The sequence below is a fragment of the Enhydra lutris genome, unplaced genomic scaffold, assembly GCF_002288905.1.
Source record: "Enhydra lutris kenyoni isolate GAN:26980312 unplaced genomic scaffold, ASM228890v2 scaffoldscaffold37, whole genome shotgun sequence".
NCBI classification, from domain to species: domain Eukaryota; kingdom Metazoa; phylum Chordata; class Mammalia; order Carnivora; family Mustelidae; genus Enhydra; species Enhydra lutris.
The window spans coordinates 26,684,438-26,711,316 of record NW_019154121.1 but is presented as its reverse complement, the minus strand read 5'-3'; the positions used below and the strand labels follow the sequence as shown (position 1 = coordinate 26,711,316).

At 61.3% G+C, this 26,879-nt stretch overlaps 4 protein-coding genes across 10 annotated transcripts in view; 2 read left to right on the top strand and 2 right to left on the bottom strand.

Moving 5' to 3' along the window:
• Positions 1 to 28, bottom strand: part of LOC111154323 (ArfGAP with GTPase domain, ankyrin repeat and PH domain 3) — a 56,383-nt gene extending 56,355 nt beyond the window's left edge. The window contains exon 1 of the mRNA XM_022513846.1: positions 1 to 28. Coding sequence (XP_022369554.1) covers positions 1 to 28 — 28 coding nt within the window.
• A 3,249-nt stretch (positions 29 to 3,277) lies between these two features.
• Positions 3,278 to 5,698, top strand: LOC111154328 (transmembrane and ubiquitin like domain containing 1). Of its 2 annotated transcripts, XM_022513863.1 has the most exons (3): positions 3,278 to 3,360; positions 4,173 to 4,591; positions 4,881 to 5,698. In XM_022513863.1, exons 2-3 carry the CDS (start codon positions 4,203 to 4,205, stop codon positions 5,230 to 5,232), a joined length of 741 nt encoding a protein of 246 aa, XP_022369571.1. In that variant the 5' UTR covers positions 3,278 to 3,360; positions 4,173 to 4,202; the 3' UTR covers positions 5,233 to 5,698. The 2 variants fall into 2 exon arrangements, with proteins under 2 accessions (XP_022369571.1, XP_022369572.1); XM_022513864.1 differs by lacking the exon at positions 3,278 to 3,360 and having other exon boundaries at positions 3,416 to 4,591; positions 4,881 to 5,454.
• Positions 5,699 to 6,024: 326 nt separating this feature from the next.
• LOC111154327 (Fas activated serine/threonine kinase) lies at positions 6,025 to 10,263 on the top strand. Of its 5 annotated transcripts, none has more exons than XM_022513861.1 (10): positions 6,025 to 6,164; positions 6,945 to 7,364; positions 7,857 to 7,955; positions 8,166 to 8,305; positions 8,788 to 9,001; positions 9,105 to 9,264; positions 9,473 to 9,564; positions 9,646 to 9,781; positions 9,854 to 9,968; positions 10,049 to 10,263. In XM_022513861.1, the coding sequence occupies exons 1-10, from the start codon at positions 6,083 to 6,085 to the stop codon at positions 10,154 to 10,156; spliced, it is 1,566 nt and encodes a 521-aa protein (XP_022369569.1). In that variant the 5' UTR covers positions 6,025 to 6,082; the 3' UTR covers positions 10,157 to 10,263. The 5 variants fall into 5 exon arrangements, with proteins under 5 accessions (XP_022369569.1, XP_022369565.1, XP_022369568.1 ...); XM_022513860.1 differs by having other exon boundaries at positions 6,026 to 6,164; positions 7,857 to 8,036; positions 9,150 to 9,264; XM_022513858.1 differs by having other exon boundaries at positions 6,026 to 6,164; positions 7,857 to 8,036.
• A 91-nt stretch (positions 10,264 to 10,354) lies between these two features.
• LOC111154322 (solute carrier family 4 member 2) lies at positions 10,355 to 25,586 on the bottom strand. Of its 2 annotated transcripts, XM_022513844.1 has the most exons (23): positions 25,479 to 25,586; positions 23,147 to 23,260; positions 21,231 to 21,396; positions 20,839 to 21,080; positions 20,634 to 20,752; positions 19,053 to 19,288; positions 18,823 to 18,965; positions 17,690 to 17,870; positions 15,966 to 16,101; positions 15,716 to 15,881; positions 15,420 to 15,534; positions 15,099 to 15,283; positions 14,773 to 14,998; positions 14,430 to 14,645; positions 14,192 to 14,340; positions 13,875 to 14,069; positions 12,780 to 13,034; positions 12,575 to 12,664; positions 12,200 to 12,366; positions 11,379 to 11,632; positions 11,119 to 11,288; positions 10,690 to 10,863; positions 10,355 to 10,588 (listed from the first exon to the last, which is right to left on the bottom strand). In XM_022513844.1, exons 2-23 carry the CDS (start codon positions 23,195 to 23,197, stop codon positions 10,508 to 10,510), a joined length of 3,717 nt encoding a protein of 1,238 aa, XP_022369552.1. In that variant the 5' UTR covers positions 23,198 to 23,260; positions 25,479 to 25,586; the 3' UTR covers positions 10,355 to 10,507. The 2 variants fall into 2 exon arrangements, with proteins under 2 accessions (XP_022369552.1, XP_022369553.1); XM_022513845.1 differs by lacking the exons at positions 23,147 to 23,260; positions 25,479 to 25,586 and adding an exon at positions 22,505 to 23,138.
• Between the last annotated feature and the right edge of the window lie 1,293 nt (positions 25,587 to 26,879).

The following is a 26,879-nucleotide window of genomic DNA, read 5'->3' as shown; positions in this document are numbered from 1 at the left end:
TCTGCCCCCCGCCCGCCTGGAAGTTCATGGCTCTGGAGCCGCGGGGCCCGAGGCGGGCCCGGCCGGGGCCCGGGGCGGCGCTGCGGCGGCGGCGGTAGCGGGCGGGCGCGCGGGGCTGGCGGGGCCGGGACTACGGAGCCGGCGGCGCGGGGCTAGCGCATGAGGCTGGAGGCCGGGGGCCGAGGCCGGGAGGCGCCGCCGCGCACGCTGTGGCCGCCGTTGCAGGGCGCTTCTCGGCGCCGCGATCCCGCTGCCTCCAGCGGCAACAACAACGGGACCGGGAGCGCGCGGCCCGGGCCCTCCCCCCGCGTCATGCGCACGCACCGCCGCCCCCGCCAGCTCCGGCACACGCAGCCCGAGCCCCCCCCCCCGCCGCCCCCGCCCCTCCTGCGCGCCGGCCCCCAGCGCCCCCGCCCCTCGCTCGCTCGCTGGCTCTGCAGCCTCCACCCCACAAGCCGCGCTCTCCAGCCCCGGCTCCGGGCCCCTCCCACCCAGCCTTGGCCCTTCCGCCTGCTCTCCAGCCCCCACCCACACCCGCCTTGAGGGCCACCGGCTCCAAGTGGACAGCTGCTCTGGCCTCCTCCCGGCCCCGGCTGTCTCTTTCACCTCCCTGCTCTGGTCTGGGTGGGGTGTCCGATCTTTGCCAGTGCCCGAGCAGTGCCTTGCGCCTGAGGGTAACTGATGAACGCGGCGGACAGGCAGAGAAGGGCCGCCAGCCCAGGCACAGCTGCGCCGCACTTACGGGGTCCTGCCTTTAGGACTGCACAGACTCCCCTGTTTCCGCCCGTGATCATCCCTGGAGACCACCTTGTCCCCGGGGTTCTCTCTCTGATGGTCTCCGGGTCTCTCCACTGCGGGCTGCAGCACAGAGCCTGGAAATCTGGGTCCCCAGCTTCTATTTCCACTTCTTGAGAGCTTCATCAATCAGCAAGGCCCTTGGAAATGGCGCTTTAAACAACAGACCCTCGCTCATCTTCAGGCTTCTCCTACAAGATTCCCCTTTGGAACTTGGATGGTTTACTGTCTGCCGGGCCCCGGACCAGCTGGTACATGGGCAGACAAGAGAGAGGAATCCAAAAGGATCCCTTCTTCCCCCACTCGCCCCATTCAAAAGATTCACCAGAGCCTGCATGGCTCTCTTATTTGTCCTCAACCCCTTGACCATCTTGTGTTTTTGTTCACTCCTGGAGGGGCCAGGGAGCTCCCTTCCATGTTTCGGTTTCTCTGCATCGCAATTGCCAAAGCTGTCTGCGGTCCTGCTAGTCAGGGGTCATCCTCAACCTTTGCAAAAATGCCTCTAAGAGGGTGTGTGCAGGGCCCTGGTCCCAGCCAGTCAGCCTCCCAGGACTGTGCCCAGATGTCCTCTGACACAATTGACATATGTCAGGCTTTTTATACACACTTTCATTTCCCAACCCAAGCTGAATCTTTTCCCAGCAAAGAGTTGCCCCCATCTGGCTACTCACACAACTCTGCCCCAGTACCAATGCGGTCACCCAAGTGTCTTGTACCATCGAAAGAGCCAGGGGCGCCTGGGTGGCTCAGTCGTTGGGCATCGGCCTTTGGCTCAGGTCATGATCCTGGGTTCCTGGGATAGAGCCCTGCAACAGGCTCCCTGCTCAGCGGGAAGTCTGCTTCTCTCTCTCCCATTCCCCCTGCTTGCGTTCCCTCTCTCGCGGTGTCTCTTTCTGTCAAATAAATGAGTGGGATCTTATTTAAAAAAAGAGAAGAAAAAGAAAAAGAACCAGATGTGAGCTATTCAACACCTGGGGCTTCCCTAGCTCCTAAGAGACTCAGGCTGTATCTACATGTTGGAACTTACTGATGTCCTTTACCTTCTCAGTGCTTCATCTGCAAAATACAGTGATTGAGCAGAACACCTAGCTCGGACGCTGTGTAATTCTGAAAGCCACAGCAAACATCTCTTTTAGATGCTTAACTAGAACCGACAGCAAGAATTTGCACCAGGTAGCTCCCAGGAGAAATGCTGAGGGTAAAGAGCTTTTCCTATGTGTTGCGCCAACAGCCAGCACAGATCTGTGTTAGGCCCGGTGGGCTTGTCTACCTGTCTCTCGCCTATCATCATATGAGCCATGTGAGGGCAGGGACAAGTTCACTTGTGTGATTCACCATCGTATTCCCAGCGTCTTGCACAGTGCCTGACATATAGTATAGATTTAATAAATGTTTCTAGAATAAACGAATGAATAGGAGGGAAAGAACTAGAGAGAAATTAGATCTGCATGTTATATATCTAAACTGACTTTCCCAAGGCAGTACCTGTTCCCACTTGGGGTACCTGCTCGGACGAGTAAGCATGAATTGTGGAAACACTAGGGTACGTGGCTTTTCCCCAGGACTGGCCTATAAAACCCAGCACATGAGATCTCTGTGGCCCAGAGGAAGGAAGGAAAAAGCCATAGAAATTAGCTGGCCCAAGCCAGGCTGTGAATCCAAGTCTTCTACGCAGTAACACACTAAGAATGTAGTTTCCAAGCCCAGAGTATTGGTGTGATACTGGGTAACTAGGTACTCATGTAATACTAGGCAAACAAATACCTAGTGTGTAATGGCTCCCTTACACAGTTTCCATACTTGTTTAATAAAATGCTTAATTTCTTCCTTACAATTTCCTTATGAACTATGTTTTAGGAACAAAGCAATTATGAATCAAAGAGATTTCATGTGCCCCCAAGGTCACACAGTTAATAAACACGGGATAAGAGATCAGCATTTGTGCCAGGTTCCAAGGTCTGTGCTTCTCGCATAGTCTTACAGGGGCGGTGTGGAGGAAGGGACCAAGGAGACAGGGCAGCCCAAGCTACTGTGGCCAGCCCCGGCCATGAATGTCCTCAGCCAACCTGATGGGACAGCCCATGGGTACCGGGCTCTGAGCCAAAGAGTCAATTTAAGGGGCCCACAGTGCCTTTTGGCGTCCACTCTGACATAACGACAGACCACGGTAGGGGTCACCTGAGCGCCCCAGAGTCTGCATCTGAAAACACGGGCGCTCTGACGTGTTCTCGCTGACGTCGGTTTTTAGAGTGACAGATGCCCTGGATGCCAGCGGGGGAGGTGGCGGGTCTTCCTGTTGCCCGGACCTCAGGAGAATGGCACAACCCTTAAGCCCGCCCCCGCGGCTACTCAACGACTTGCGGTCCCCACGACTAGCCTGCGGATCCCGGCAAGTGGGTCAGCAAGGCAGAGGGCGGGAAATGCGCACGGCTCAGAACTACAAGTCCCACAATGCTCCGGGAGGCGGCGGCAGGGAAGGAGGGGGTGCCTTCAGGTGTCCGCGACCTCGGCGCCTCCCGCCCGGAAGTGCCCGAGGGTCCGCTATGGAGCTGGCGGAGCCGGGAGGTGAGTCCTCGCGCGGTGACCGCGCCCACCCCACCGCCCCGGGCCCCAGCTGGCTCCCGCTCGCCCCGCCCGGGGTTCGCCGGTGCCCTCCCGTGGCTCCGGGGGGCGGGAAGATGGGAGGGGTGATGGAAGAGTTGGGGGTGGGGAGGGTCAAGTCTCGGATTCCCGGGCGGGATCTCGGGTCCGCTTGCGGACTGGGTTTGGAGAGGCTTCCAGAGGAGGCGCCGAGTCCGGCCGCCGCGGGGTGGAGCTTGAGTAGACCCGAGGGGCCAAGTCCGGTGGGGGGATGGCAGCTCTCGGAAGCTCCGAATTGCCGGAGGGCGGAGATTGACGTACGGTGTGGGGAAGCCTTGGGAAGCAGTCCCCTGCCGCGGGTGCGGTTTGGTTAAATGATAACGGGGGTGGAGGTGGGGGACATAGAACCACATTTTCTTCCCCACTTGCAGAAACTTTAATGATGGAGGAGTAGATAAGCTTTGGGGTGAAGTTTGCTGAGGGTTGAATTTAGGGGAGAAGTTGCTTAGAAGATCAAGGCCCTTATATTGGGATAGGGTTTGAATGAATTGGGGAGATGGTTAGGACCTAGAACTCAGGTTACAAAAAGGTAAGACTTGGGATTTGGTTATGGGAAGGGGCACTGGAGGGAACTTTGGGACAGCCGGGTTTCAGAACAGTATGTGCCCTAGGGTGGAGTGTGGGTAATGGGACAGAGGAATAAGGACTGGGAGAGTTTGATGGGGTGGGGGCAGGAGCCTGTTGGAGTTAAGTTGGCCAGCGAGCCAGCCCCTCATGGGTTCTTTGTACCTCTCCAGCTCAGTAAGGTGGCAGGCAAGGCAGGTGCCATGGCCTTGATTGAAGGGGTGGGTGATGAGGTGACCGTCCTTTTCGCGGTGCTTGCCTGCCTTCTGGTGCTGGCTCTCGCCTGGGTCTCAACACACACTGCGGAGGGTGCCGACCCACTGCCCCAGCCGTCGGGGACTCCAGCAGCAGCACAGCCCAGTGAAGCCATGGCGGTCACCGGCAGCATCAGAGGGGAGGCCCCAGGAGCCGAGACCCCCAGCTTGAGACACAGAGGTCAGGCTGCACAGCCAGAGCCTGGCGTTGGGCTCTCAGCGACGTCGCCATCGCAGGACTCCCCCCAGGAGCCCCTCGTGCTGCGGCTGAAATTCCTCAATGATTCAGAGCAGGTGGCCAGGGCCTGGCCCCACGATACAATTGGCTCCCTGAAAAGGTAAGCTGGGATGAGGACAGGAAAGAAATTCTAAAGATTGGGGTGGGAGTCATTACAGACCCAGAAGGGCCATCAGAGAGATCTGAGACTTCCCCCTCCTTCTGCAGACGAAGGAACTGAGGTCCCCACGTCACACACTATCATTCCCCTTATAGCAGGAGGGGACCCCCATAGAGGCCACCACCTGAGTGCTGGGTGGAGGCAAAAGTGAGGGGTGGGAGTGTTGGTCTGGGCAAGGGACCAGGATTGCCTGAGGCCTGCTCTCTTACCCAGGTCCCTCTCTCCTCAGGACCCAGTTTCCCGGCCGGGAACAGCAGGTGCGACTCATCTACCAAGGGCAGCTGCTAGGAGACGACACCCAGACCCTGGGCAGCCTTCACCTCCCGCCCAACTGCGTTCTCCACTGCCACGTGTCCACACGCGTCGGTCCCCCACACCCTCCTTGCCCACCGGGGTCAGAGCCAGGCCCCTCCGGGCTGGAAATCGGCAGCCTGCTGCTGCCCCTGCTGCTGCTGCTTCTGTTGCTCCTCTGGTACTGCCAGATCCAGTACCGGCCCTTCTTTCCCCTGACCGCCACTCTGGGTCTGGCGGGCTTCACCCTGCTCCTCAGTCTCCTGGCCTTTGCCATGTACCGCCCGTAGTGCCTCCACGGGCTCTCGGAAGCGTTGCTGGCCCCTCTGGACCTTGCTCCCCACGACACAGTGGGCACTGTTGTCTACCCAGGCCCACCTCTCCGGCCTGCCTCTTCCCGCTACCCTGGAGCCCAGCCCTGCGCAGCAGAGCGCTCCGGGAGTCGGCTGAGGTCCCCCCTTGTGACCTCCATGCCTCTGGGCCACCTGCTGGGGCTGCTGGCCCTCGGTCCCCGCTGACAGTCAGCTCCTCTGGGTCAGGTAGCTGCTGTCACTGCCTTGGCCCCGGGCAGAGCCGGGCTACACCCCTGGGCCCTTCTTAGAATTCTGCCCGAGGACCCAGCCACCTCTAGTCCCTAATAGCTCCTTGGGCTGATTTGAGGACCTAAGGACTGCGGGGCGCTGGGGAAGGGGAGCTGGGAGGGCAGAGGGATTGTGTGGAACACGTGCAGATTAAATGACTGTGAAGTTTTCACTCCTGGTGTGTGTCCGGGTGTGTGGCCCCGTGGGGGTGTTGAGCAGGGACCCCTTGCCCTCTGGGAGGAAAGGCGTAAAGGACCCAGACTGGGCCCTCCCCGGGGATCCCAACATCATACCACCCGCCGCCGGCTTCCGCTCTCCCTTCGCTCCTGCCTCAGCTACCTGGCCCTTTGGCTCCGCCCCTCCGCCTCCGCCTCCGGCACCGCCCCGCCCCGGCTCGGCGCGCGCAGCTTCCCGGAAGTGGGGGGGTGGAGCGTGCGACGCAGGGGCACGCGGGGCTTGACGGGAGCCACGTCTGTGCTGGTCGGGGACTGAGCCGCGATTGGCGTCCGGACCGCGGTCCGGGGGTTGCTGGGAAGATGGCGGACTCGGTGGCCTGCCGATGAGGAGGCCGCGGGGGGAGCCCGGCTCCCGGGCCCCGAGACCGACTGAGGGAGCGACCTGCGCGGGGCCTGGGGAGCCATGTAGGGGTGGCGCCTATGGGGCGGGCTGCGGGAGGGCCGCGGGAGTTGGTGTTGGCGACCGTGACCACGGTCTCCTGGCGTTGCCGGGCCGGGGTGGGTGTGGGGGCCCCTGACACCACCGACTCCGCGCCATTGCAAAGCTGCGCGCTCGGGCTCCACCGGCGCCCTGCGAGGTGGGCGCTGCGTTCTCGTTTCACGGGCGAGGAGGCTTGGGCAGAGAGACGAAGCCACTTGTCCAAGGTCATGCAGCTGGTAAGTGGGAGCGCCCAGCATGGAACCCAGGACCGCCCGGCTGCCGAGCCCGCGTTCCACCCTCCTTGCCGCTGCCGCCTCCTGCGAGAGGGGGAGGTGGTCGGGAGGGCGTATCGACGGGGCAAGCTGGGCTCCAGGCTGGGCACGACCACTAACCCGATCCGTGACCTCGGGCTTAACCCCTTTTCCTCTCTGGGCCTTGGTTTCTCCACCTGTGAAATCGAGGTAGTGCCAGCCCTGCCTGCCACCTCGGAGGCGTGTATGGAGCATCAGAGGAGATACGTAGTGCATGTGGACTTGCTTTGTAAATATCCCTGTGCTGACTACACCGAAGGTGCTGTTTCAAAGGATGGAAGGAGGCAGAGAGGGGCGGGGTGGGGAAGAAGACGAGAGCAGCCACATGGAAGGGTGAACATGAGTGGGTTGCTCTGACCCCAGGGCCCCCTGAATGGGCAGTGAGGTCAGTAGATAGCCGGTTTTTCTCCTCTTTGGAGAAAACCTTACCCCCTTTTCTGGGCTGCCCTTCAGGGTCTCCACCCAACTCCATGCTTCGAGTCCTGCTCTCTGCCCAGGCCTCTGCTGCTCGGCTGTCTGGCCTGCTGCTGCTCCCGCCAGTACAGCCCTGCTGTCTGGGGCCCAGCAAGTGGGGGGACCGGCCTCCTGGAGGAGGCCTCCATGCAGGCCCTGTGCAGGGGCTACAGCGGCTTCTGGAACAGGCGAGGAGCCCTGGGGAGCTGCTGCGTTGGCTGGGCCAGAACCCCACCAAGGTGCGCGCCCATCACTACCCTGTGGCACTTCGTCGTCTGGGTCAGCTCTTGGGGTCCCAGCCACGACCCCCACCCGTGGAGCAGGCCACACTGCAGGACTTGAGTCAACTCATCATCCGAAACTGCCCCTCCTTTGATCCTCACACCGTCCACGTGTGTCTGCACCTTGCAGTCTTACTTGGTGAGGAGGGCGTCTGGGGGGTGGGTGTTAACGGAAGAATAGAGAAAGACCATAGAAGACCCAAGATCACTGACAGAATTCACCTCTTGGGCTTTGCCAGGAATGGCACATGGCCGGGCAGGCTCGGTGCTGCTCCCCCGTATCCACAGCAGACAGCAGGAGTCCAGCAGCATTCGTTCCAGCTTAGCTAGGGGTGCCAGCCCTGATTCCTTCCAACACAGTGCTCTAGAAAGCCACCACTGTTTGTCACCGTTGGCGTGCGATGACAGCTTACTGCCGTGTTGGTGTAAGGTCTTTCCCCACAGACTGTTCTGAGACCTCACAGTCACGTGCTATTTCACGTTTCTCCAGTGCTTCTGCTCACACTATAGCAACCCTTCCATCCAGAACACGGAGACCCGAAAGGTTGGGAATCCAGCAACTGAACCCCATGACTGGAACAGAGCAGCATCCCGTTACCAGGGCTGCCTCCTCTGACCTTCTCCCTCTCAGGCTTCCCGTCAGATGGGCCCCTGATGTGTGCCCTGGAGCAGGAGAGAAGGTTCCGCCTCCCTCCGAAGCCACCTCCCACTCTGCAACCCGACCTGTGCGGTGGGCAAAGATTGGAAGCTGCTCTGAGCTGCCCTCGTCTCCTGAGGCGTCCCCGACAGCATCTCATCCGCAGCCTGGCAGGTGCTGGAGGGGACTGAGGGCAGGTGGTGGGAGGGGCTAAAGACAGGAGGCAGTAGGTGGTGGTGTCTGGGCTGAGTGGATCTAGTCGAGCACTGGCCTGCGGTCCAGCGTGACGGGTGTTCTTCACAGAGGCCAGGCCGGAGGAACTGACTCCCAACGTGATGGTGCTCCTGGCCCAGCACCTGGCCCGGCACCGGTTGCGGGAGCCCCAGCTTCTGGAAGCCATTGCCCACTTCCTGGTGGTCCAGGAAGCCCAGCTCAGCAGCAAGGTGGGATTGCCTCCCGCCCCGCCATGCTCCTCTCCTAGCCCTCCTGTGTCGGGCCCGGCCCCTGTTCAGCTTGACTGGCTGCCTCCTGCAGTGGACAACCAGCCAGGCTCTGTGCTCTGTTCCCTCCCCCCACCCCGGGGTTTCGTCTTTGCTCACCCCCACCTGGCTTGTCCACCCACCCAGCGTGTATGCCTGGTTCTCTGCAGTTCTCCGCACTCGGCGCTGTCTTAGCTTCGTTGAGCCCACTCCTAAGTCTTCGGGGCCAGACCCCACAGCGATGTCTCCATTGGTTTGATTAATCCCATGGGGCTCAAGACACTGATTATGCTGTCGAACTTCTGGTGTGTACGTCGGGGTAGAGGGATTGTTCTGCCTTTACAGAGACAATAGAAGCTCGCAGGCCAAGCCTCGCTGAGGTTCAGCTTGTGAAGGATCTTGGAGAACTGTTTCGTGCTGGGTGAAGGGCTGCTCTTCCTCCACAGGTGGTGCAGAAGTTGGTCCTGCCCTTTGGGCGGCTGAACTACTTGCCCCTGGAACAGCAGTTTATGCCCTGCCTTGAGAGGATCCTGGCTCGGGAAGCAGGGGTGGCTCCCCTGGCTACTGTCAACATCTTGATGTCACTGTGCCAGCTGCGGTGCCTGCCCCTCAGGGCCCTGCACTTTGTCTTTTCCCCAAGTTTCATCAACCACATCAGCGGTGTGCAGACGGGAGGGCTGGCTGGGACCCTGGCGGCCAGTGGGCAGGGTAACCGGGGGTGGGAGTCTGCTACCCCGCGAGCCTCAGTCCTGCTTTCCCACAGGCACCCCTCACGCCCTGATTGTGCGGCGCTACCTCTCCCTGCTAGACACGGCCGTGGAGCTGGAGCTTCCGGGATACCGGGGTCCCCGCCTTCCCCGAAGGCAGCAAGTGCCCATCTTCCCCCAGCCACTCATCACTGACCGTGCCCGCTGCAAGTACAGGTGGATGGGGCAGCAGGGGGAAAGGGAGGGGACCAGCCTGCAGGAAACAGAGTAGAAGAGCCAGGGGGATGCTGACCCATGCTGACACACTCTTAGCAGTTAGGAAGAAAAAAGGAAGGGGGCGGTGCTTGGGACATCAGAAGCATTTGCCCAGGGTCCAGCCTCCTGAGCTTTTCCCTGTTGGTGTTTGCTCCCTGTCCCGACTCAGTCACAAGGATATAGTGGCAGAGGGGCTGCGCCAGCTGCTAGGGGAAGAGAAGTACCGACAGGACCTGACCGTGCCTCCAGGCTACTGCACAGGTGAATTCCCGCGGGCAGGTGGCTGGCCGGGATACAGAGCCTTGGCTGGAAGCCAGTGGCCCTCTCTCTCCCCCCCTCCAGACTTCCTGCTGTGTGTCAGCAGCTCTGGTGCTGTGCTTCCCGTGAGGACCCAGGACCCCTTCCTACCTTACCCTCCCAGGTCCTGTGCCCAGGGCCAGGCTGCCTCCCAGTCCACTACCCACGACCCTGCCCAGAGGTAAGGGAGGAGGGCGGGGGAGCCTCCCTGCCTGTGTGGACACCCCCCTGAGCCGCCGTCCGCCCCCTCCAGGGTGGTGCTCATGCTGCGGGAACGTTGGCATTTCTGCCGCGATGGCCGAGTGCTGCTGGGCTCCCGGGCCCTACGGGAGCGGCATCTGGGCCTGCTGGGCTACCAGCTCCTGCCGGTGAGACTCCCCACCATCCTGCCACCCCTCTGCCCAGCCCACAGATCATGTGTGTAACCCGCTGCTCCCCTCTCCTGCAGCTACCCTTCGAGGAACTGGAGTCACAGAGAGGCCTGCCCCAGCTCAAGAGCTACCTGAGGCAGAAGCTCCAGGCCTTGGGCCTCCGCTGGGGGCCTGAAGGGGGGTGAGGGGCATGCACATGGGTCTCAGGATGACCCCCCCAATAGGGGGGTGGACAATTTGCACTTTGGCTTTCTATATTTTGGTTTCTCATTAAAGTCCCTTTCCTTCCCCATCGCGCATCTCGTTTCTGGTACAGGGAGTGGGCTGGGCCCCCCTCTTTTGCGTCCGCGCTTCCTCCCCACACAGAGACGGAAGGCCAGGGGTAGGTGGGGGCCGAAGCGCTTTACTGTGGGGGTGGTATGGGGACTTTAAATTATTCACTTAAATAAAAACGAGGGAGGGCTGGAGAGAGCCCCCCCGCCAAAGCCCCTGCTCCCTCTGTCCATCTGTCCCTTGGCTGTTGGTCCGGGCAGCAGCTACACAGGCATGGGCATCTCGTTGTACTCATCCACGCCCTCCCGCTCATCGAACACTGGCTCCGCCTCATTAGCATCCAGCTGTTGGGGGGGTGCAGAGAACAAGGAGGCTGAGCCTGACTTCAGCCTGGGCAGGGACCCCAGAGGTGGACGGGGGCCAGGGGAGGGGCAGGAGGCCTTACGCATTTCATCTCTCGCTCTGTGAAGATGCGCGTGAGCACCACCATGCGAAGGGGCACCGTGAGGATGAGGATGAAGGGGAAGGCCAGGGAGGCGGCCGTGGACATGACCGCCCAGAGCAGGGCCAAGCACAGCAGCTGCAGGGCTGTGAACAGGTGCATTCGGAGGGTCCGAACCTGGGGGTGGGTGCGATATGACAGGTGAGCCCAGGCTTCTCCCCAGCACTGGAGGGCCCTGGTCCCCAGAGGGCCACATGGTCTGCCACCTCCGGAGGACAGGTGACCCTTTCTCCCTCCGTGGGGATGGGGGTGGAAGTGCCTTTTTGGGTGCTTACCAAAGCCAGGTCCCCACAGACCAAACGGGGGCTGGAGAGGGACCCCCGCAGGCCAGAAGGGGGCGGAGGCGTGGGGCTCTTCCAAGTGGGGTCTTACCTTCTTGACGTAGGTCACATCTGGGTGGTGTTTGGGGGGCATGAGCAGCAGGTGCAGCCGCTCGTAGAACTGGATCCCGTTAAGGGAGGTGACTCCCATGTACAGAAAAATTCCAAAGAGCACGGCCAGGGGGATCTGCCGGAGCAGATCCCCGATAACCAAGGAGAGACCTGGGGGAGGAAAGGGAGCAGCAGCTGGCCCCAGTGCTCCCCACCCCCGCAGACCGCTCCGGGGAGGGGTGGAGCGAGAGTTGAACTCACCTACAAGCAGGGCAACCAGCAGCCCAGTTACCCGCTGCTCCTTGACCTCCTGGATCTTGGGCTTGTCCCCAGGCGCCACAGCCTTGCTCATGACGGTGAGCGCGTTGGCGTGAGTGACGGAGCGCACGGTGGCAGCAGCCAGCCAGGGCAGGCCAAAGAGGGCACAGATGCCGCCCATGGCCACGATGAGCAGCAGGTCCAGGTGGAAGCCGGAGCCCTTCTGCAGCATCCGCTCTTTCTTGGAGATGATCAGCCTGGTGGGGACAGGCGTGCCCTGACGCCCAGCCCGGCAGACCACCGGGTCTCCCCAGAGCACCCAGTCAGGAACCTCTGTCTGCTTCTGGAACCTGGTGGTGCCTGCTCATTCCATCAGGAAGAGTTTGGTCATGGGGCAAGGCCCACCCTGTGCCGCCCTCTCTGCGGTTCAGGACCGCTTCCAGCCTCCACTGTGCCCATCCCAGCAAACATCAGTGGAACGTTCTACTGCCTACAGGATAAATTCCAGGGGCGCCTGGGAGGCGCTGCTGGTTAAACGTCCGACTCTTGGTTTTGGCTCAGGTCGTGATGCCAGGGTTGTGAGATCGAGCTCAGCACGGAGTCTGTCTGAGCTGCTTTCCCTCTTCCCCTGCCCCTCCCCCTCGTGCTCGCTCTCGAATAAATAAATGAATCTATAAAAAGGTAAATAAATTCTAGGGGCCAGCTTGGCACCCTGGGCTTTCCTCACTCAGTCCCCCACAGTGGCTGGCCTTGCTGGGGTTCCAGCCCTTCCACGAACAGAGCTGTTCTGTCTGTGGAGCACCCGCTGGGCCAGGACCACTCACGTGGTGATCTGTGTCTCCATGAAGATCAGAATGAAAACCAGGACGGCCGGTAGCAGGCTGGCAACCATCATCCACACGGGGAAGGAGCTGTTCTCCCCTAGGGGGTTGATGACCCAGCCCCGCTTCTCTGGGGCTGTCACGGAGACTCCACTGGGCACGCTCAGCTTCTGGAGGGCAGAGAGTGGGGCTGAGGGCTGGTGAACTGTGGAGGGGGAGACCCGAGGGGCACAGGGCAGGGCGAATGCTGATGGCGTGCTGCAGAAGAGGCCTGGGGTCCACACAGGTAAGAGGCAGCTCTGGGGTTGGGCTGGAAGGGAAGATCTGGAGCCCGGCGCTAGGCAGCATCTCCTCGCCGGACCATGAGCTCAGGCTCACCTGGGTATAGGTGTCCTCGATGCCGTAATCCACCAGCACCATGATGAGGATTGCGATGGGCACCCCAAAGTCCCCAATCACCCGCCGCACCTGTGGGCAAGCAGTGTGCTCAGAGGCCCCTGCCCCACTCCAGCCCTGACTCAGTCACCCCTTCTGGCCCCCCACTCCCCCCACCTCGTTCCCTCTGGCATTTCAGCTCACACACCCGGCCAGGGAAGAACCGGCTATTCTTGAATTTGCGAAGGAAGAAAGCGATAAAGAAGGTGCCGGCCATGAGCACCAGTGACAGCAGGGCGGTGTTGGGCTGACCCCGGGGCCTCCCCTGCCCAGCTGGTCCCGCAGAGCTCCCGTTCCCCAGTCCCAGTGCAGCTCCTGTCCCACGCCATGTGCTGTTCTCGCTGCTGTCCACCTCAGAGCTGTTGGCGACCAAACAGCCGTGGAGGGGGTGCTCCTGGAAGATCTAGGGAGAGGACAGAGGGCTCCGTCAGCCCAAGTGGAGAGATTTCTGGGCGCGGACGTATGCTGAGTGGGGTAGGCAGGGTAGGAGATGGCAGGCCTGGCCTTAAGGGGCTTGTTTTTTTGGTTTCTATTAATTTGACAGAGAGAGAGAGAGAGAGAGAGAGAGTGTGTGCATGCACACAAGCAGGGGGAGGGGCAGAGGGAGAAGCAGACTCCCCGCGGAGCAGGGAACCCAACACAGGGCTCGATCCCAGGACCCTGAGATCATGACCTGAGCAGAAGGCAGAGGCTTGACCAACTGAGCCACCCAGGCACCCCAGGGCTTGTTTTGTTGATCAAGAAAATGACTGGTGACCAGATGTGAGCAAGGGAAACGGGATTCAGGCAGCTGGGGGGTGGTCCAGCCAGGCCAGGAGGGCCAGGATACGGGGAGCAGAGGATCACGGGGCCGTGTCCTCTCCCAAGCCTGACATGGCCCGGCTCTGAGGCCCAGACTGTGACTGTGTGTGTCATCTCAGGGGCCTTCCTCTTTGACACTTCTGGACTGTCCGCCACTTTAACAAAAGAACGTGTTACCTTTGCTATTAAATACGTGAGTTTTTAAGATCGACCTGAAGTCCCAGGATGCATGTTGGTGCCAGAGAGGGCGGAGAGGGGCCAGAAGGAAGAACCAGCCCGTGCTCCGTGGGCTCCTTGGCCCGCAGCCCAGGGGAGCTCCGGGCAAGCCTGGGACTTCCCACCCCAAAGCGAGAGTGAGAGTGAGGCAGAAGGCACCCCAGCTCCCCGCCAGTCTCCAGGTCTCACCGCTCCTGACCCAGCTCTCCCAGCAGGGCCTGCTCACCTTAACCAGCTTGTAGAACGTCTCATAGATGAAGATGAGGGAGATGAGGAAAGCAAAGATCTCCTGGGTGAAACGGGACACGAAGCGCACCAGGAAGCTCCCCTCCAGGGCCACCATGAGCAGGGCCAGGAGCACCAGCCAGAAGCCGATCCACACGCGGCCCACCAGGTACTCTAGGTTGTTGCTGCTGCAGAACTGGGGGGGGGGGGGCAGGGCGATCCAGTCAGGGCCCAGAGCCCGGGGCCTAGCAAAATAATGGGCCTATCCGGGGAATGGGGCAGGAAAAGCCAGCCCTCCACCAGCCTGTGGGCCCTTACCGAAAAGAAGGCTTCCTCGAAGACCAGCAGGGGCCCGGAGAAGCCGATCACCAGCAGTGGCTGGGCCCCCAGCAGGCAGAAGACCACGCCCTGGAGCGCCGTGGACATGATCAGCTCCGACACCCCAATCAGGTCCTGAGTCTTCTCTCCTGGGGTGGCAGGACGCGGCTCAGGCGTGGGCAGCCGGGGCCGGGGCGTACCCTGCCCGCGTGGCCGGCATCCCAAAGCCTCGCCTTACCCAGCAGCCCCCCGAAGGTGATGGCAGGAGATAGGGCCGCGAAGTAGATGAAGATGACAGCAGCCAGGCACTGGGGGTCGAGCGCGTCCCGAAAGTCGCTCAGGTAGTGGGGATAGCGGCGCCGCACATCTCGGATCAGGCCCCCGAAGGGCCGTCCCGTCCGCCGGAGGGGATCGTCTTCCACCGCATCCGCCACCTCTACCATCTGCAGGAGCGCTGCAACCCAGGCCTCCGTCAGGGCGCCCGCCACGGCCCCTCCGTGCTCAGCCCCTCCTCCATGTTCATCCAGACCTCCCAGTCCTGAGCCCCCGCGGGCAGCGGCTCCTGGCCCCCAGGCCCGTACCCTTCTCCTGCGCTGACTTGGGCTCCAGTCCAGCCCCAGGGGGCAACAGCCGGCCCTGCTCCTCCCGCTTCTTGAGCATCTGGCGTTGGAAGTGGGCGACGGAGCGCAGCAGCTCCTCGCCCTGCACTTCCGAGGGCGGCAGCACCACACTGCAGTCCAGGAAGGCGTTGATGGCGGCCAGCAGGTCCTCCCGCTCGTCGGCCAGGTAGGCTGCCTCGTGGAATTGCTGCCAAAGCAGGCCCGGGGCCGGTGAGGGTGCGGGGCGAGGGCTGGGGGTCCCGGAGCGGACCGAGGCGTGTCCCCAAGGGCGCCGGGCAGGGCCTGACCTTGTCGGACATGAGCGTGGAGATGGAGCGGCCGATCTCGTGGTAGTCCATGTTGGCGCTGCTCGGGCCCAGAAGCAGGAAGAGGAAGCGCACGGGCACGGGTACCTCCAGCACCGCGTCCAGCTCCACGGCCTCCCGCAGCCGCACGAAGGCCATGGTGGGGCGGGACAGGAACTCTACGCAGCCTAGGGGCAGGGGGGCCATCGTGGGCTAAGGGAGGGCACAGACCAGCGCCCCCAGACCCCCAGCTGCCAGCCCCAAGGTGGCACCAAGGCAGGCCAGGCTGTCGACACCTCCCACCCACAAGACCTGCCCACGTACCCACAAGGACCACTGTGGCCTCGGCGTTCTCGGGGATCTTCTCCAGGAGCTTCAGTTCGTGCTTGGACTTGGAGCGCGTGATGCCTGCTGGTGGGGCTGAGGGTGGGAGCTCCCGCTGGGGATGCCGAAGAACAGAGCTCAGCCCAGCCAGGCCCCCCCGCTGTATGCTCCCCCCCGCCCCACAGTCCCCCCACCCTGCATAGTCCCCCCGCCGTATATCCATGCTGGGATCACGCGTGCTACCTGGCCGCCCCCGCTAGCGGCCAAGACCTAAACCAGCCAGTGCCAACCCTCACCTCTCGTTCCACCTCTAGCCGAGTCTCGGGGACACCTCCAATGAGAGGCTCGGTGACATGGGGATCACTCTCGGCCCCCTGGCCGTGGTGATGCCCCAGCAGGGAGCCGAGGGAGCCGGCTGAGATGTTTCGAGGGAAGGAGAAGTCCTTCTCGTCACTTGGGTGGCTGGAAGAGCAGAGGGCGGTGAGGGAAGGAGGGCAGTGGTCATGGCGTGGGGTGGGTGGGCAGGGGCAGCAGGTGCGGCCTCACCTGTGTTTCAGGAGCAGGGCCCGAAGCACGTTGGCTCTGTCCTCAGCCTTGATCTGGTCGGAGATGACCATCTGCTCCACCACCTGGTGGGCCACCCCGGGCAGGGTCTGCTGGTCCAGGTCCAAAAGCACGGCCCCTGAAGAAGGATGGCATGGACAGGCCCTCCTCCCCAGGCTCGAAGTAAGGGCAGGGGGTAGAAGGGAGGGAGAACCGGGGATGGGGGGGTGCCCAGGTAAGCACAGTCCAGGGATGGAGCACTGGCCTAGAAACCAGTGAGCGGGGCTCAAGACCCGAGCCCCATCACGTCTCTGACCCATCCTGTCCGTTCCTTCCGACCCTCTCTCCCACAGGGATGTGGTGGGGCTCAGCAAAGGCCACCGAGGCAGGGCCTTCCCAGAGGCCCCTTCCAAGGAGCACGCAGCGCTCCGCTGGGGCACGCCAGGCTGTCCACTCAGGGCTCACTCGGTGAGCCACATGCTGCCTCCTCTAATGTCCACTCTAGGGTCCTAGTTCTGCCCTCCAAACATGACACGGCCCATCTGTGGCCTTAAGCCATCTGAAGATATCAGCCTCTAGCCTGGCCCCCTAGACTTCCCCCAAGTCCAACAGCTGCTCATGGGACAGTTTCCAGATCTTTCCACTGGTCACTGCTTTGAATTACTATTTTACATAGAAATGGAAATCCTTTTAAAAGTGACCAGAGCATCTTTCTGTCGAGGTCAACTTGTAGGAATGCAGAACTAGACAACAAACAGAACCATTTAAAAAAAACGGGAGGCCCCTGGGGGGCTCCATCAGTTAAGTGTCTGCCTTTAGCTCAAGTCCTGGTCTCAGGGTCCTGGGATCGAGCCCCTCAGCTGGGGGCCTGCTTCTCCCTCTGCCTCTGCCCCCTACCCTGTGGTCTCTCTCAAATAAATAAAATCTAAAAAAAAAAAAAAAAAAAAAAAAAAAAAAAAGGGTGTAACAACTAACAGAACCAAAGGGCCCTGAGCAGCCGAAACAGAGGTCACAAAGCCCAGCGACAAGGCATGTGCATGTTGGCGTCTCACGCAAAGCCTGACAGCTTCCCTCAGAGCCCATTTACTCCTGGTTCCGAAGCAGTTCTGACAGCAGGTTTCTGAGTCCTCAGCTGCCTTCTCACAGCAACTGGGAGGGACTTCTCCAAACGGAAGGAGGTAACAGACACAGACACAGAGCAGAAACATCAGAGACCTCAAGAGTCTGGTGTCTTGGTCATAGCCCTGGGGGCACCGGGCCAGCTCAGTCGCGAAAGCGTACAATTCCTGACCTCGGGGTTGTGAGTTCGAGCCCCACGATGGCTGTACAGACGACTTAAAAATAAAATGCTAAAAAGAAAAAAACCAAAAACCGAAAAACCGCACTTTACATAGCCCTATAGATTAGATTAGATCACGTCAGAAAAATTTCCATCGGCATTCTTTAAAAACATGTCACCATCCCAAACATACCAGCTCGGGTTATCTGAAAACATCACTTTAAGGAGCCATTTGCTAAAAATGCCAGATAAGAGAGCGGTGTCAACCCTGCCCTGCGGTCACCAATGACAAAGCCCACCAATGACAGGCTATGTGACGTCAGGAGACGAGGAGGCGCCTTCCTGGGCTAGGGTAGCATTACACACTGGGGGGCTCTGGTCCTCTGAGAACAGGCTCAGTCCACAAGATTTACCTGGGGCGGGGTGGGGGGAGGGCAGGGCAGGTTACCGTGGGCCAGGGTCCGGCGGAGCTCCAGGAGGCTGCGGAAGGAGAGGGAGGCCACATGGGGCTTCCCCCAGCGCTCCGTCTCCTCCTCCACATCCTCCTCAAATTTGATCCAGCGTGCTGTTTCCCGCCACTGAGGCTCCTGGTTTTTGTCCAGTAGCAACTCATTCAGCTCCACAAACACCTTGGGATAGAAGATGAGAGGGCACAGCAAGGTCAGAGCCAAGGGGCCCCAGGACTGCTCTCCAAGACAGCCAGCGTCGGGGTGGGACATGAGCTGGCACAGCCCCAGGCACCATACAGGGCATGGGCCTCGCCTGATCCTAGCCAATCTGATTCTCTCTTTGCCTCATCTATAAAACAGGAATACTACTAACCACCTCAAAAGCCTTTTATGGGGACTCAAAAGAAAGCATACAAAACACTCAGCTCTGTACATGACGTAGCACGTGCTTGATGAAGGATCACCGCGCACGTGCACACACTAGAATGCTATATGCTCCCGCGTACACGCACTTGGTACACGTCGTACTGAGCAGGACACCAGAGCAGTCACAGCGGATGGTACTGAGCAGCCGCGCAAAGGGAGAGAGCATGGAAAACGTTCTATGTGTGGGCAAAGTTAGCCGGCTATGTACATGTGCAAAAAGTCACCTGAGCCGCACACTTAGCCCCAGTGCACTTCACTGGATGCTGATAGACCTCGATAAAAAAGATCAAAAAAATCCACTGGAAGGGGTGGGTTTGAGGACTAGATCGCTGGAGCCTACGATGGGCAGTGTCCCTAAGGAACTGCGTGATCTTGGTCAATCACTGCCCTGGATGTATGGCTGACGTCCCCCGGGCTGTGAGCTCCTCTACAGAGCCTCCTCTAGCCCAAAGGGTCCTCATGTTCCTCACGGCCAGCTGCCAGAAAACGGCCAGAATATAGAAATCAACGGTGTCTGAGATGTGAATCAGAATTCTAACACCCGAATCAACCACGTCAAGGACTCTTGTGCAGTGTACAACCTTCACAACTGCAGATAGCAGCCCTGGTATTAGAGATTATTGCTGTGGGTGGGGTACAGGGAACCAACCTGTGGGTTGGATATGGACAGGGAGATAACGGAAGGGCAAGAAGTGGCGAACAGTACCTCATGGGGCTTGTGGGGGGCCCGGGGTCGGGCCCGAGGTGTGGGGCCGGGCTCTCGCCCTTCCCGGCCACCCTGCCCAGACGCCTTGGCATTCTTCCGCACCAAGTGCCGCCGCACTCCGGGAACGTCCTCAAACCGGTGACCTACAGGAGGTGGGGGCCAGGGTAAGGCTCCTGCTTTCTCTCCCTCCTGCTCCCACCAGCCCTGGGCTTGGCCTGGCCAGTACTCACTCTTCATGAGGTCTAGGTCAGCGGTGGCCAGTGTCTGGGCCTCACTCTCGTCTGTGGGGACTCGGGGCAGCAGGGCCTGCTCAGCCCCCGTCATGCTCCCAATGCGCCTCCTCTCCTGCAGGTTATAGCTTCGGTGCCCGGGCTGAGCTTTGGTCAGGGGACGCGCGGACGCTCCCCCGTCGTCACCTCCTGCAGTGCCGCTGGCCATAGCCGTTGCCGCCTCCTCCACTGGGACTCTGGACAGACAGAGCCGCCGTGAGCCAGAGTCAGGCCAGGGGGATGCCGGAGGAACCCGGAGAGGGGACCCCACCTGGACCCACCTGCATTCGCGGTGGGCGCACACGGGGACCGCTGAGCCCCCTGCAGGCAGGGGCAGCCCTGCGACTGGGCTCTTCACACCGGCTGCCTCAGACCACCAGCCCCTCAACAGCAAAGCAGAGCCGAGGCCAGCCCCCGGGGGCTGGGGGGTGAGGACGGCAACAGCCGCCAGCGCAGGCCCTCCTTCCCCTCTGGCGCACACCCTTCCCCGTGGGCTCAAGATGGTCACGGCTCCCAAGTTTCTAACCAAGTGGAAAAAACTCTGAAAGTGCAGGCGGCTCCCATGAACTTGTCCTTACAGGTGCCTACTTTTGCTCCTGGCCCCAAACTGGGATGTCTCCTTCCTCTCAGCCACTGAGCCCAGCCACGCCATTCTAAACTGCTCTCCCACAGCTCCAAGCCTGTGTCTCCCATTCACAATGAGAAGAGCCCCCGTCAGGCTTTCTTCCCCTACACCCAACCCCAGTGCTCTCGGTCCTGGTGGCACCCCTGCCCACAGATCCGACCAGCTTTTCCAATGCCAATGCGCTCCCTGAGGCTCCTCCGCCTTTCCCCGGGCCCCTGGGCTGCCCACCAGCGCAGGCTCCCCGCTCGAGCCCCTGCAGACGGCCACCCTGTCTGTCTCCCCAGTGAGTCAGGCAGCCCATGCCCCACCCCCTTCCCTGTAGCCCTTTACGCTGCCTGGCACCCAGGAAACAGCAGGTTCACGATAATGGTGACCTTGAGACCCAGTTCAAAGTGATTTCCTCCAAGAAGACTTCTCTGGCTAACACCCCCAAACTCCAATCCCCCCCTGATGGGACCAAATCTGCCCTTCACCATAGTGACTTTTGTGATGCCATTTACCACGGTGGACTGGCAGCTCCCCAGGAGTGAAAGGGAGGTCTCCCAGTCTTCTCACACCTTTGGGGCCCCATGTTACCAATCGGATGTTATCCAATCCCCAATCCGGCGCTCGATGCCGCCCTACCTGACATCATAGGTGGGGGAAGAAGTGCAGGGGCTTTGACTGCACACCTGTCCCGTGCCGGAGTAACCCACGCTGAAACCTTATTTCACACCACCCTTTAATCCCTGCAACCACCTTGTAAGAAAGTTCTATTATTCTTGGTTTACACAGGAGAAGGCTCAGAGAGGTTATACTTGCCCAAAGGGGCAGGGCTCGGATTTGAACCCTGATCTGAGGCTCCCGAGGCTCATGCTTTTTCCCCCACATCACATCACTGACACCAGTAGGGGAGGTCTCTATCTGGGGACACCTACCCAGTCTGGGCCCCTCTGCTGGCCCGGGGAGCTGCCTCCTGGGGGGGCACTGGTGGGGGAGGAGATGGACTGGTCCTTTCTGCCTTTCGGTCAGCACCTTCGTCCTCCTGGAGAAAGAACTAGAACAGGAACCCACGGGGACAAGTGAGGCCAGGCCAGGGACCCCGAAGAGACACCCCCCCTCAGGAGCCCTGCCCCAACTCACTTGCACAGAAGAGGGTGTGGAGGCTGGTGATGGCTGGGTGAGTGCCCGGGACCCCTCGGCCTCACTGGCCTCATCTTCATCTTCCTCCCCCTCCTCAATGGTGGGGGTCTCCCCAGTCGGGGAGGCTCCAGGGCGCCTGCGAGGCTTCCGTCCTGGGCCCTGGGGTGTCTTGCGGCGGCGGGTGTCCGGAGGCAGGTGGGTGGACAGTGGGTGATGGATGTGGTGGGAGGACTGGCGGTGGTCTGCAGGGAGAAGGGACCTGGCTGGAGGTGGGCACAGCTTCCTTCCCTGACATCGCGGTCCTGAGCCCTTCCTACCAGACCCTGGGCCCCTTCCCTGATGGACAGGCGACCCTAAGTACCCTTGCCTCCCCCTCCCCATCGCCCCCTCACATTCAAAGTCTTCCTCTCCATAGCTGCGGCCTGGCTCCTCTCCTCCTCGGGACCCAGCCTCCTGCAGGATCTCCTCAAACCTCTCCACGCCTAGAGTGCGGTGAAGTTCATCTTCCTCCTGCTCAGGGAACCCAGGCGCTCCAGGGCCCAAGCTCTCTGGCTCCGGCTGTGAGGATGCAGGGGTGGGGAGGACACACAGGGGCTCACCAAGAGTTGTACCCCGAAACCCCACCCTGTGCCGTGCTGGAGCTCCAGGACCCCCCCAGCAGCCTTCCCCCCAGATGCCAGGGACCCAGAGGCCCACCCCCACTGGCCCCACTCCCCAAGCAGCCTTCCCCTAGGTTCCAAGACATCTGAACCCTGTTCTAGGGCAGGAGGAAAATCTCAGGAGGAATCCTGCATCTCCAGCCCCGAGGTAAGGCGTGGGAACTGGCCAGTTCACATGGCTGACGGTGCACCAATTCCCTCTGCCTGGAGCACAACTACGGGCCTGAAAAGTAACTTCCGGAGGTACCCAAGCCTACTCACCTGAACTCTCCCGAGTCAAACTGAAACCTAGCCCCCAGACAGGAATCAGGAATGCAGCGCTTCCCCTTGTCAGGAATGCCCCCCCCCACACAGCTGCACCCCACTGGGCCTGGGGCCCCTCGGTTCGCCAGCCCCACCCCTCACCCCCCCCACCTGAGTCATACTGCAGAAGAGCGGTGGACTGCGGGCAGTGGTGGCGGCCAGGCAGTGGTGGCGGCCGGCGGCAGGGCTTTGGAGAGCTCAGCCTAGCTAAGCAGCCTGCTGCCTGGCCACAGTCTCTGTCCAGCACACCCCCCCACCCCGCCCCGCCGGTCTCAGCTCCCGGCACCGCCAAATATTTGCTCAAGAGCTTCTGGACCTCAAGGGCATCAGGATCTCCAAGGGCGGGGTATGGAGCCCCCCTCCGTGGCGGTGCCAGTGGCCAGAGCAAGGAAGAGCCAAGGGGAGGAGGGCTAAGAAGAAGGCGGGTCCCTGGGAGACACTGAGGTGGGGACAGGAGCTGGGAACAGGAGCGGCAGGGAGTGGCAGGGATACTGGACACAAGATACAGGAGTCAGGGGCTCGCTTCCCACCCCCCCTCCTCGCTTTCCACCCCCCACCCCCAGCAGCTCTAGCCCTCTTCCCCAAGCTCCCGCTCCACTCTCACCGGAATTAGCAGTGGGAGGAAGGCGGCGAGAGGCGGCTGAAGCGAGTGAGCGCGGGGAGCTAGCCAGGGTGGGGGCAGGGGGGTTGAGAGCCCCTCGCACCTGAGGCCGCAGGAGGAAGTCCATGGCCGGCAGGGGTGAACTCGGGAAGGAGGGGGAGGGGATCAGCCCGTGCCCCTTTCCCAGTCACGTGCCCTGCTGGGCCAGATGGCCAATAAGGGGCTGATTATGGCACTTGGGGTTAATCATTACACTCCCCAGGAAAATCAGGAGGGGGCCACGTGGGGCAGTGGCCACGTGGGGCCTCGCAGGGCGGGCCAGGTGGCACGTGGGGCCAGGGGCGGGTGTCAGTGCAAGCAAACTCTGCCCAGAACCGCCGTGTGAGGACGCTGCCACCTCTAAGGCTGAGTCAGAAGGGGGTCGCCAGGTTAGAGACCTAGGTCCCCAAAGTTCCTCTCTCTCTGAGGCTAGAGAACCACCCAGATCTTCAGGAAACAGCCTCAGTTCCCTCCTGGAAGTGGCAGGACCGCCCCACCAATACCCATCCCAGACCCGTGAGACCCAGATGGGGCCAGGGGAGGGATGGAAGCACCCCTCCCCAACCCATCAGAGGCTCCCCTCCTCCTGAGCTCACACACACACACATACACACACACACTCCCCAGTCTGCCAGTAGACCCTCCCCAAGAGCACCTGTGGTGGGGCAGGCGCAGTGGGGCGGCCAGCCGAGCAGGCAATACTCACAGTACAGAAAGGATCTGCGCCCGAGGCGGGGCGCCGGGGGGCGCTGCTCATGGCCAAATCTTAGCCCTTTTCACTGTCACGGCGGCTTTCAGGGCAACAAGGTGGCGGCATAACCTGAGGGGGTGCGGATCATGTGAGGGCAGGCCGCCGGGCAGTGTGCCCCAGCCTTGCTCAGCAACCCCCCAACACACGCCCAGCCCGGGGAAGGTCAGGTCTCAGGAACTTCCCACCAGCGGGCACCGAGGGATCTCCCTGCTGCTCAGGAACCTCTGGACTGTGAAGGGCTTTAGGATGCCCCATAGAGACCAGAGAGCAAAGAAAAGAGTTATTTATAGGAAGAAAAGAAAAAACAGAGAGAAGACGATGGGGTGGGGGGCTGCAGAGGAGGCCACAGAAGGCCAAGTGAGGTGACAGAGAAGGTGGAAGAGACTGCAGAAAGGGGGGGCAGGAGTCAAGGCCCAGACCTACAGAGAAAGCAGCAGAAATCAGGGTGGGGAATTCAGGAGGAGGGAAGGAAAGGACAAGCTGAGCCAGAAACGGGAGCAGTGACCGAATTGTGGCAACCGAGATGGGCCGAACGGGAGAGGGTTATCCTGGGGAGAGGGAGACACCCCATGGAGCAGAGTGGAAGGAAGGAAGGGAGAGACTGGAGAGAGCCCCAAACAGCCAACAAGGGGGTGGTAGAGACACCAGACCCAGGGCTGGGAGGAGACACAGGACTGTGCCCCCTCCCCTGATGAAGGAGGCTCCCTGGGGGAGGGGCAGGAGCCCAACTCCACTCACTCAGTGGGAGGGAGGGAGACAGCGGGCACAGGCAGGACAGGCCTTTATAATGGGGGAGGGGCACGTGACGAACTGGGAGGGTGGGCACCGAAACCCTGAGGTTCAGCCCTAAGGGGCAGTACTGATCTCTCCCCTCCCCTAGCCTGAGGCCAGGAAAATCTGAGTGGCAGGGCTGCTGGCCTCCTGACTGTGACTGTCGGGGTGTCTCCAGAGGGCACTGTGTGGGGTGGGGAAGCAGAAGAGCTGTGGTTAAGGAACCTGCCCAGGGCAAATCGGGGTACTCATTCCTAGTGGGGGAAGCAGATGTGGGGGGGCGGCACTCCAGGTTATCAGGAGTACTGAAGCTCCCCAGTGTGTTGTTGGGGGAGGGGATCAGGGTTGATCAGGGTTGATCGACTTAGGGCTCACTCCGGGAAAAGACAGGTCAGTGTAGGGTCAGACAACATAGGTCTGGGGGGTCAGTCCAGGGGGGGAGCCTGGAGCAACACATTCCTGGCAAGCACTCCCGACTCAGCTGACGCTCTCTTCACCTCCCCCTAGCAGGCCTTCAGCCAGGTCACGTTTGGTGTGGGGGAGAGGGGTGTTGGGGGGAGGGACCCCGGTCTGAGAAGGGTGCCTGGTGTCTGGAGCACCTGCAGGTGCCCCACTCCTACTTCCAGGCTGTGCCCTCCGTGTACTCCCCCACCTCCCCACCCCCGCCCCGCCGTCCCAGAACACAAAGCAGCTTCTGTCCAGAGCATCGGTGCCGATAATCCGGGGTGGGGGCACATTCCGGGGACCAGCCCCGACCGGCCCAGAGGATTAGCATCTCCCCCACTCCCGCCCAAGGGATTAGCACCCCGGACCCCCACTTGGGCATTAACCACCCCCCAAGTAAACTCGTACATTCCACAGCTCTTCGATGTGGGGCTGGTGAGGGTGGAGTGGGGGGCGGAGGAAGGAGGATAAAGTGGATTTCAGACAGCGCCGCCCCCAACACCAAGCACGGGGCTCCCACCTAGACAAGTCTGGCACCCCCCAACCCCAGTCAGGTCCAACTCTCCCGACTCGTCTTTCCCCTCCCCACCCAGTCGCTCTCTCTTCTGCCTGACCCCTTGTCCTGACCTGACCCGCCACCCCCTCCCTTCCCTGCTCCACCTCTCAACCCGGAGGTCCGGAGCAGCGGCCCGGGGGCACCCCCAGCCTAGGCACCCTGGACGGGCCTTAAGAATAGAATACAGGGTCGTAGGAGAGGGGTGTTGTCTGGAGCCGGTCCAGGAATTGGGAAGGCCGGCGGCGCCTCCGAGACTACCCCCTCCTGGTGGCAGGGGGCGCGGCACCCTCACTTTAGGTAACTCTAATAAGCGGACCCCGGATCCCGCTCCGAACCAGCACTCCGCGCGCCTCCGCATCCTTCTCCCCAAGACCTCGCTTCCCCGCGCCCCAGTCTCCGCCCCTTCCTCCACTTCCACTCCCTCCCTGCTCCGAGTCCCGAGTTCCCCCCTTTCCTTCCCCCTCCCTTCCTCCCTCCGCGGCCCTGGCCCTCCTCCGCTGCCACCTCCCGGCTTACCCGCTTGCTCTGGACTTCGTGCCCCGGAGGTCTCGGGGTCTCTCCCCCTTGTTCGGCGCCCTCGCGCGCTCCCGACGACTCCCTAGTGCCCACCTCGGGGCGCACCCCCGCCGCTCCCAACTTCTCCCAACTCAACTTTCCCCCGCGCCGCGGGCAGGCCAGCCCCCTGCGTGCGCGCCCCCCGGCGCACCGTGCGCGGCCCCGCCGCAGCGGGTGGGGAGGCGGGGAGTGGGGGCTGAGACCCGTGGACGGAGGCGCGCTTCCAGGCACCGCCCGGCACCGGGAGCTCGGCGCTCCAGCCGCCAGCCCTCTGTCCGGCTCGGTCCCGTGAGGCAGCCGCCTGGGCTTCCCCGCATGGGACTCGGGCACCCCGGGGACGCCGTCTCTTGGCCGCATTAAGCACTTCTGGGCGGAAAGGAGCCCGCCTCACGCTGGATATCTCAAACAGGAAAACGGAGACACAAGGATGATCGGGAAATTCCGGGCGGAGGAACTTGAACTACGGATGCATCGGGATCAAGATTCCCCCCCTACCCCCCACTCCCCAGTAATCCCCAGTGCCTCCAGGATAGGCCCTGTCTTTGCTTGGGGGTTGGGAGGGCGGTGGCGATAGGGGTGATGGCTCCTGGAGGCTGGATTCCCATTACCCTGAGCTGACCTAGACTTTCCGAACCCGGGAACTTCTGCCTCAGTGATTCCCTGCAGCGACCTCCCTCCTCGAACCCTATTGTAATCATCACTTGCCGCTAAAGATTTCTGTACTTCTGGTTTTTCTCAACTAAATTATAAATTCTTCCAGATAAAGAGTACTTTTTTTTTTTAATATGCCACTAGGTGAAGCACAGCATTGTGTATGCAGAGAACGTTCTGATATAAACAAGTTAATTGACAAATGTTTATCACCAACTATGGTTCTGGTGCTGAGGAGTGCTGTTTGGGGCTGTTTTTGTCCAGTTCACAACCCTCAAGAATGCAATCATGAGACAATTAGAGAGGAGCGCAAGAAAATCTATAATCAACTCCTTAAGGGATGAGGTCAAGGCTGCTCCGAGTGTAGCATCTGTCTGTACTTCTGTGTGTTGAGGGCGGTAGTCAACCTGCCAGCCCTCGGCCACACCCTGGCTGACTCCGATGGGCCCGGGTTCTCCAGGCCGGTATGGAGGGACGCCCAGCGTTCCAGCCAGCTTGCCTCGGGACTTCACAGTGTTGCGAGCAGCTGCAGTCGGGTGGGCTCCGGGACGACAAACGGGGCCCAAAGGGCAGACAGGGGTCTCTGGTGTACGTTAAATCCAGAGGCACACCTGCCTCTCTTCCCAGCGCTGTGGTTCAGCTGGTCCCCGCGAAGTCGTTATCAAGGCATGGTTCAGAGCCATTCCCCAATCAACGCTGAGGTCTCCAGAT

Excerpts from the sequence above, each read along its gene's own strand:
- LOC111154322 (XM_022513844.1), bottom strand. The coding sequence starts at position 23,197 with ATGAGCAGCGCCCCCCGGCGCCCCGCCTCGGGCGCAGATCCTTTCTGT. Across the intron at positions 12,665-12,779 it reads GCCGGTTCTTCCCTGGCCGG|GTGCGGCGGGTGATTGGGGA; the intron begins GTGTGTGAGCTG and ends GCTTGCCCACAG. Across the intron at positions 10,589-10,689 it reads CAGAGCGAGAGATGAAATGC|CTGGATGCTAATGAGGCGGA; the intron begins GTAAGGCCTCCT and ends CCCCCCCAACAG.
- LOC111154327 (XM_022513857.1), top strand. The coding sequence starts at position 6,083 with ATGAGGAGGCCGCGGGGGGAGCCCGGCTCCCGGGCCCCGAGACCGACT. Across the intron at positions 7,365-7,856 it reads GCACCTTGCAGTCTTACTTG|GCTTCCCGTCAGATGGGCCC; the intron begins GTGAGGAGGGCG and ends TCTCCCTCTCAG. Across the intron at positions 8,037-8,165 it reads TCTCATCCGCAGCCTGGCAG|AGGCCAGGCCGGAGGAACTG; the intron begins GTGCTGGAGGGG and ends TGTTCTTCACAG.
- LOC111154328 (XM_022513864.1), top strand. The coding sequence starts at position 4,062 with ATGGGACAGAGGAATAAGGACTGGGAGAGTTTGATGGGGTGGGGGCAG. Across the intron at positions 4,592-4,880 it reads ACAATTGGCTCCCTGAAAAG|GACCCAGTTTCCCGGCCGGG; the intron begins GTAAGCTGGGAT and ends CTCTCTCCTCAG.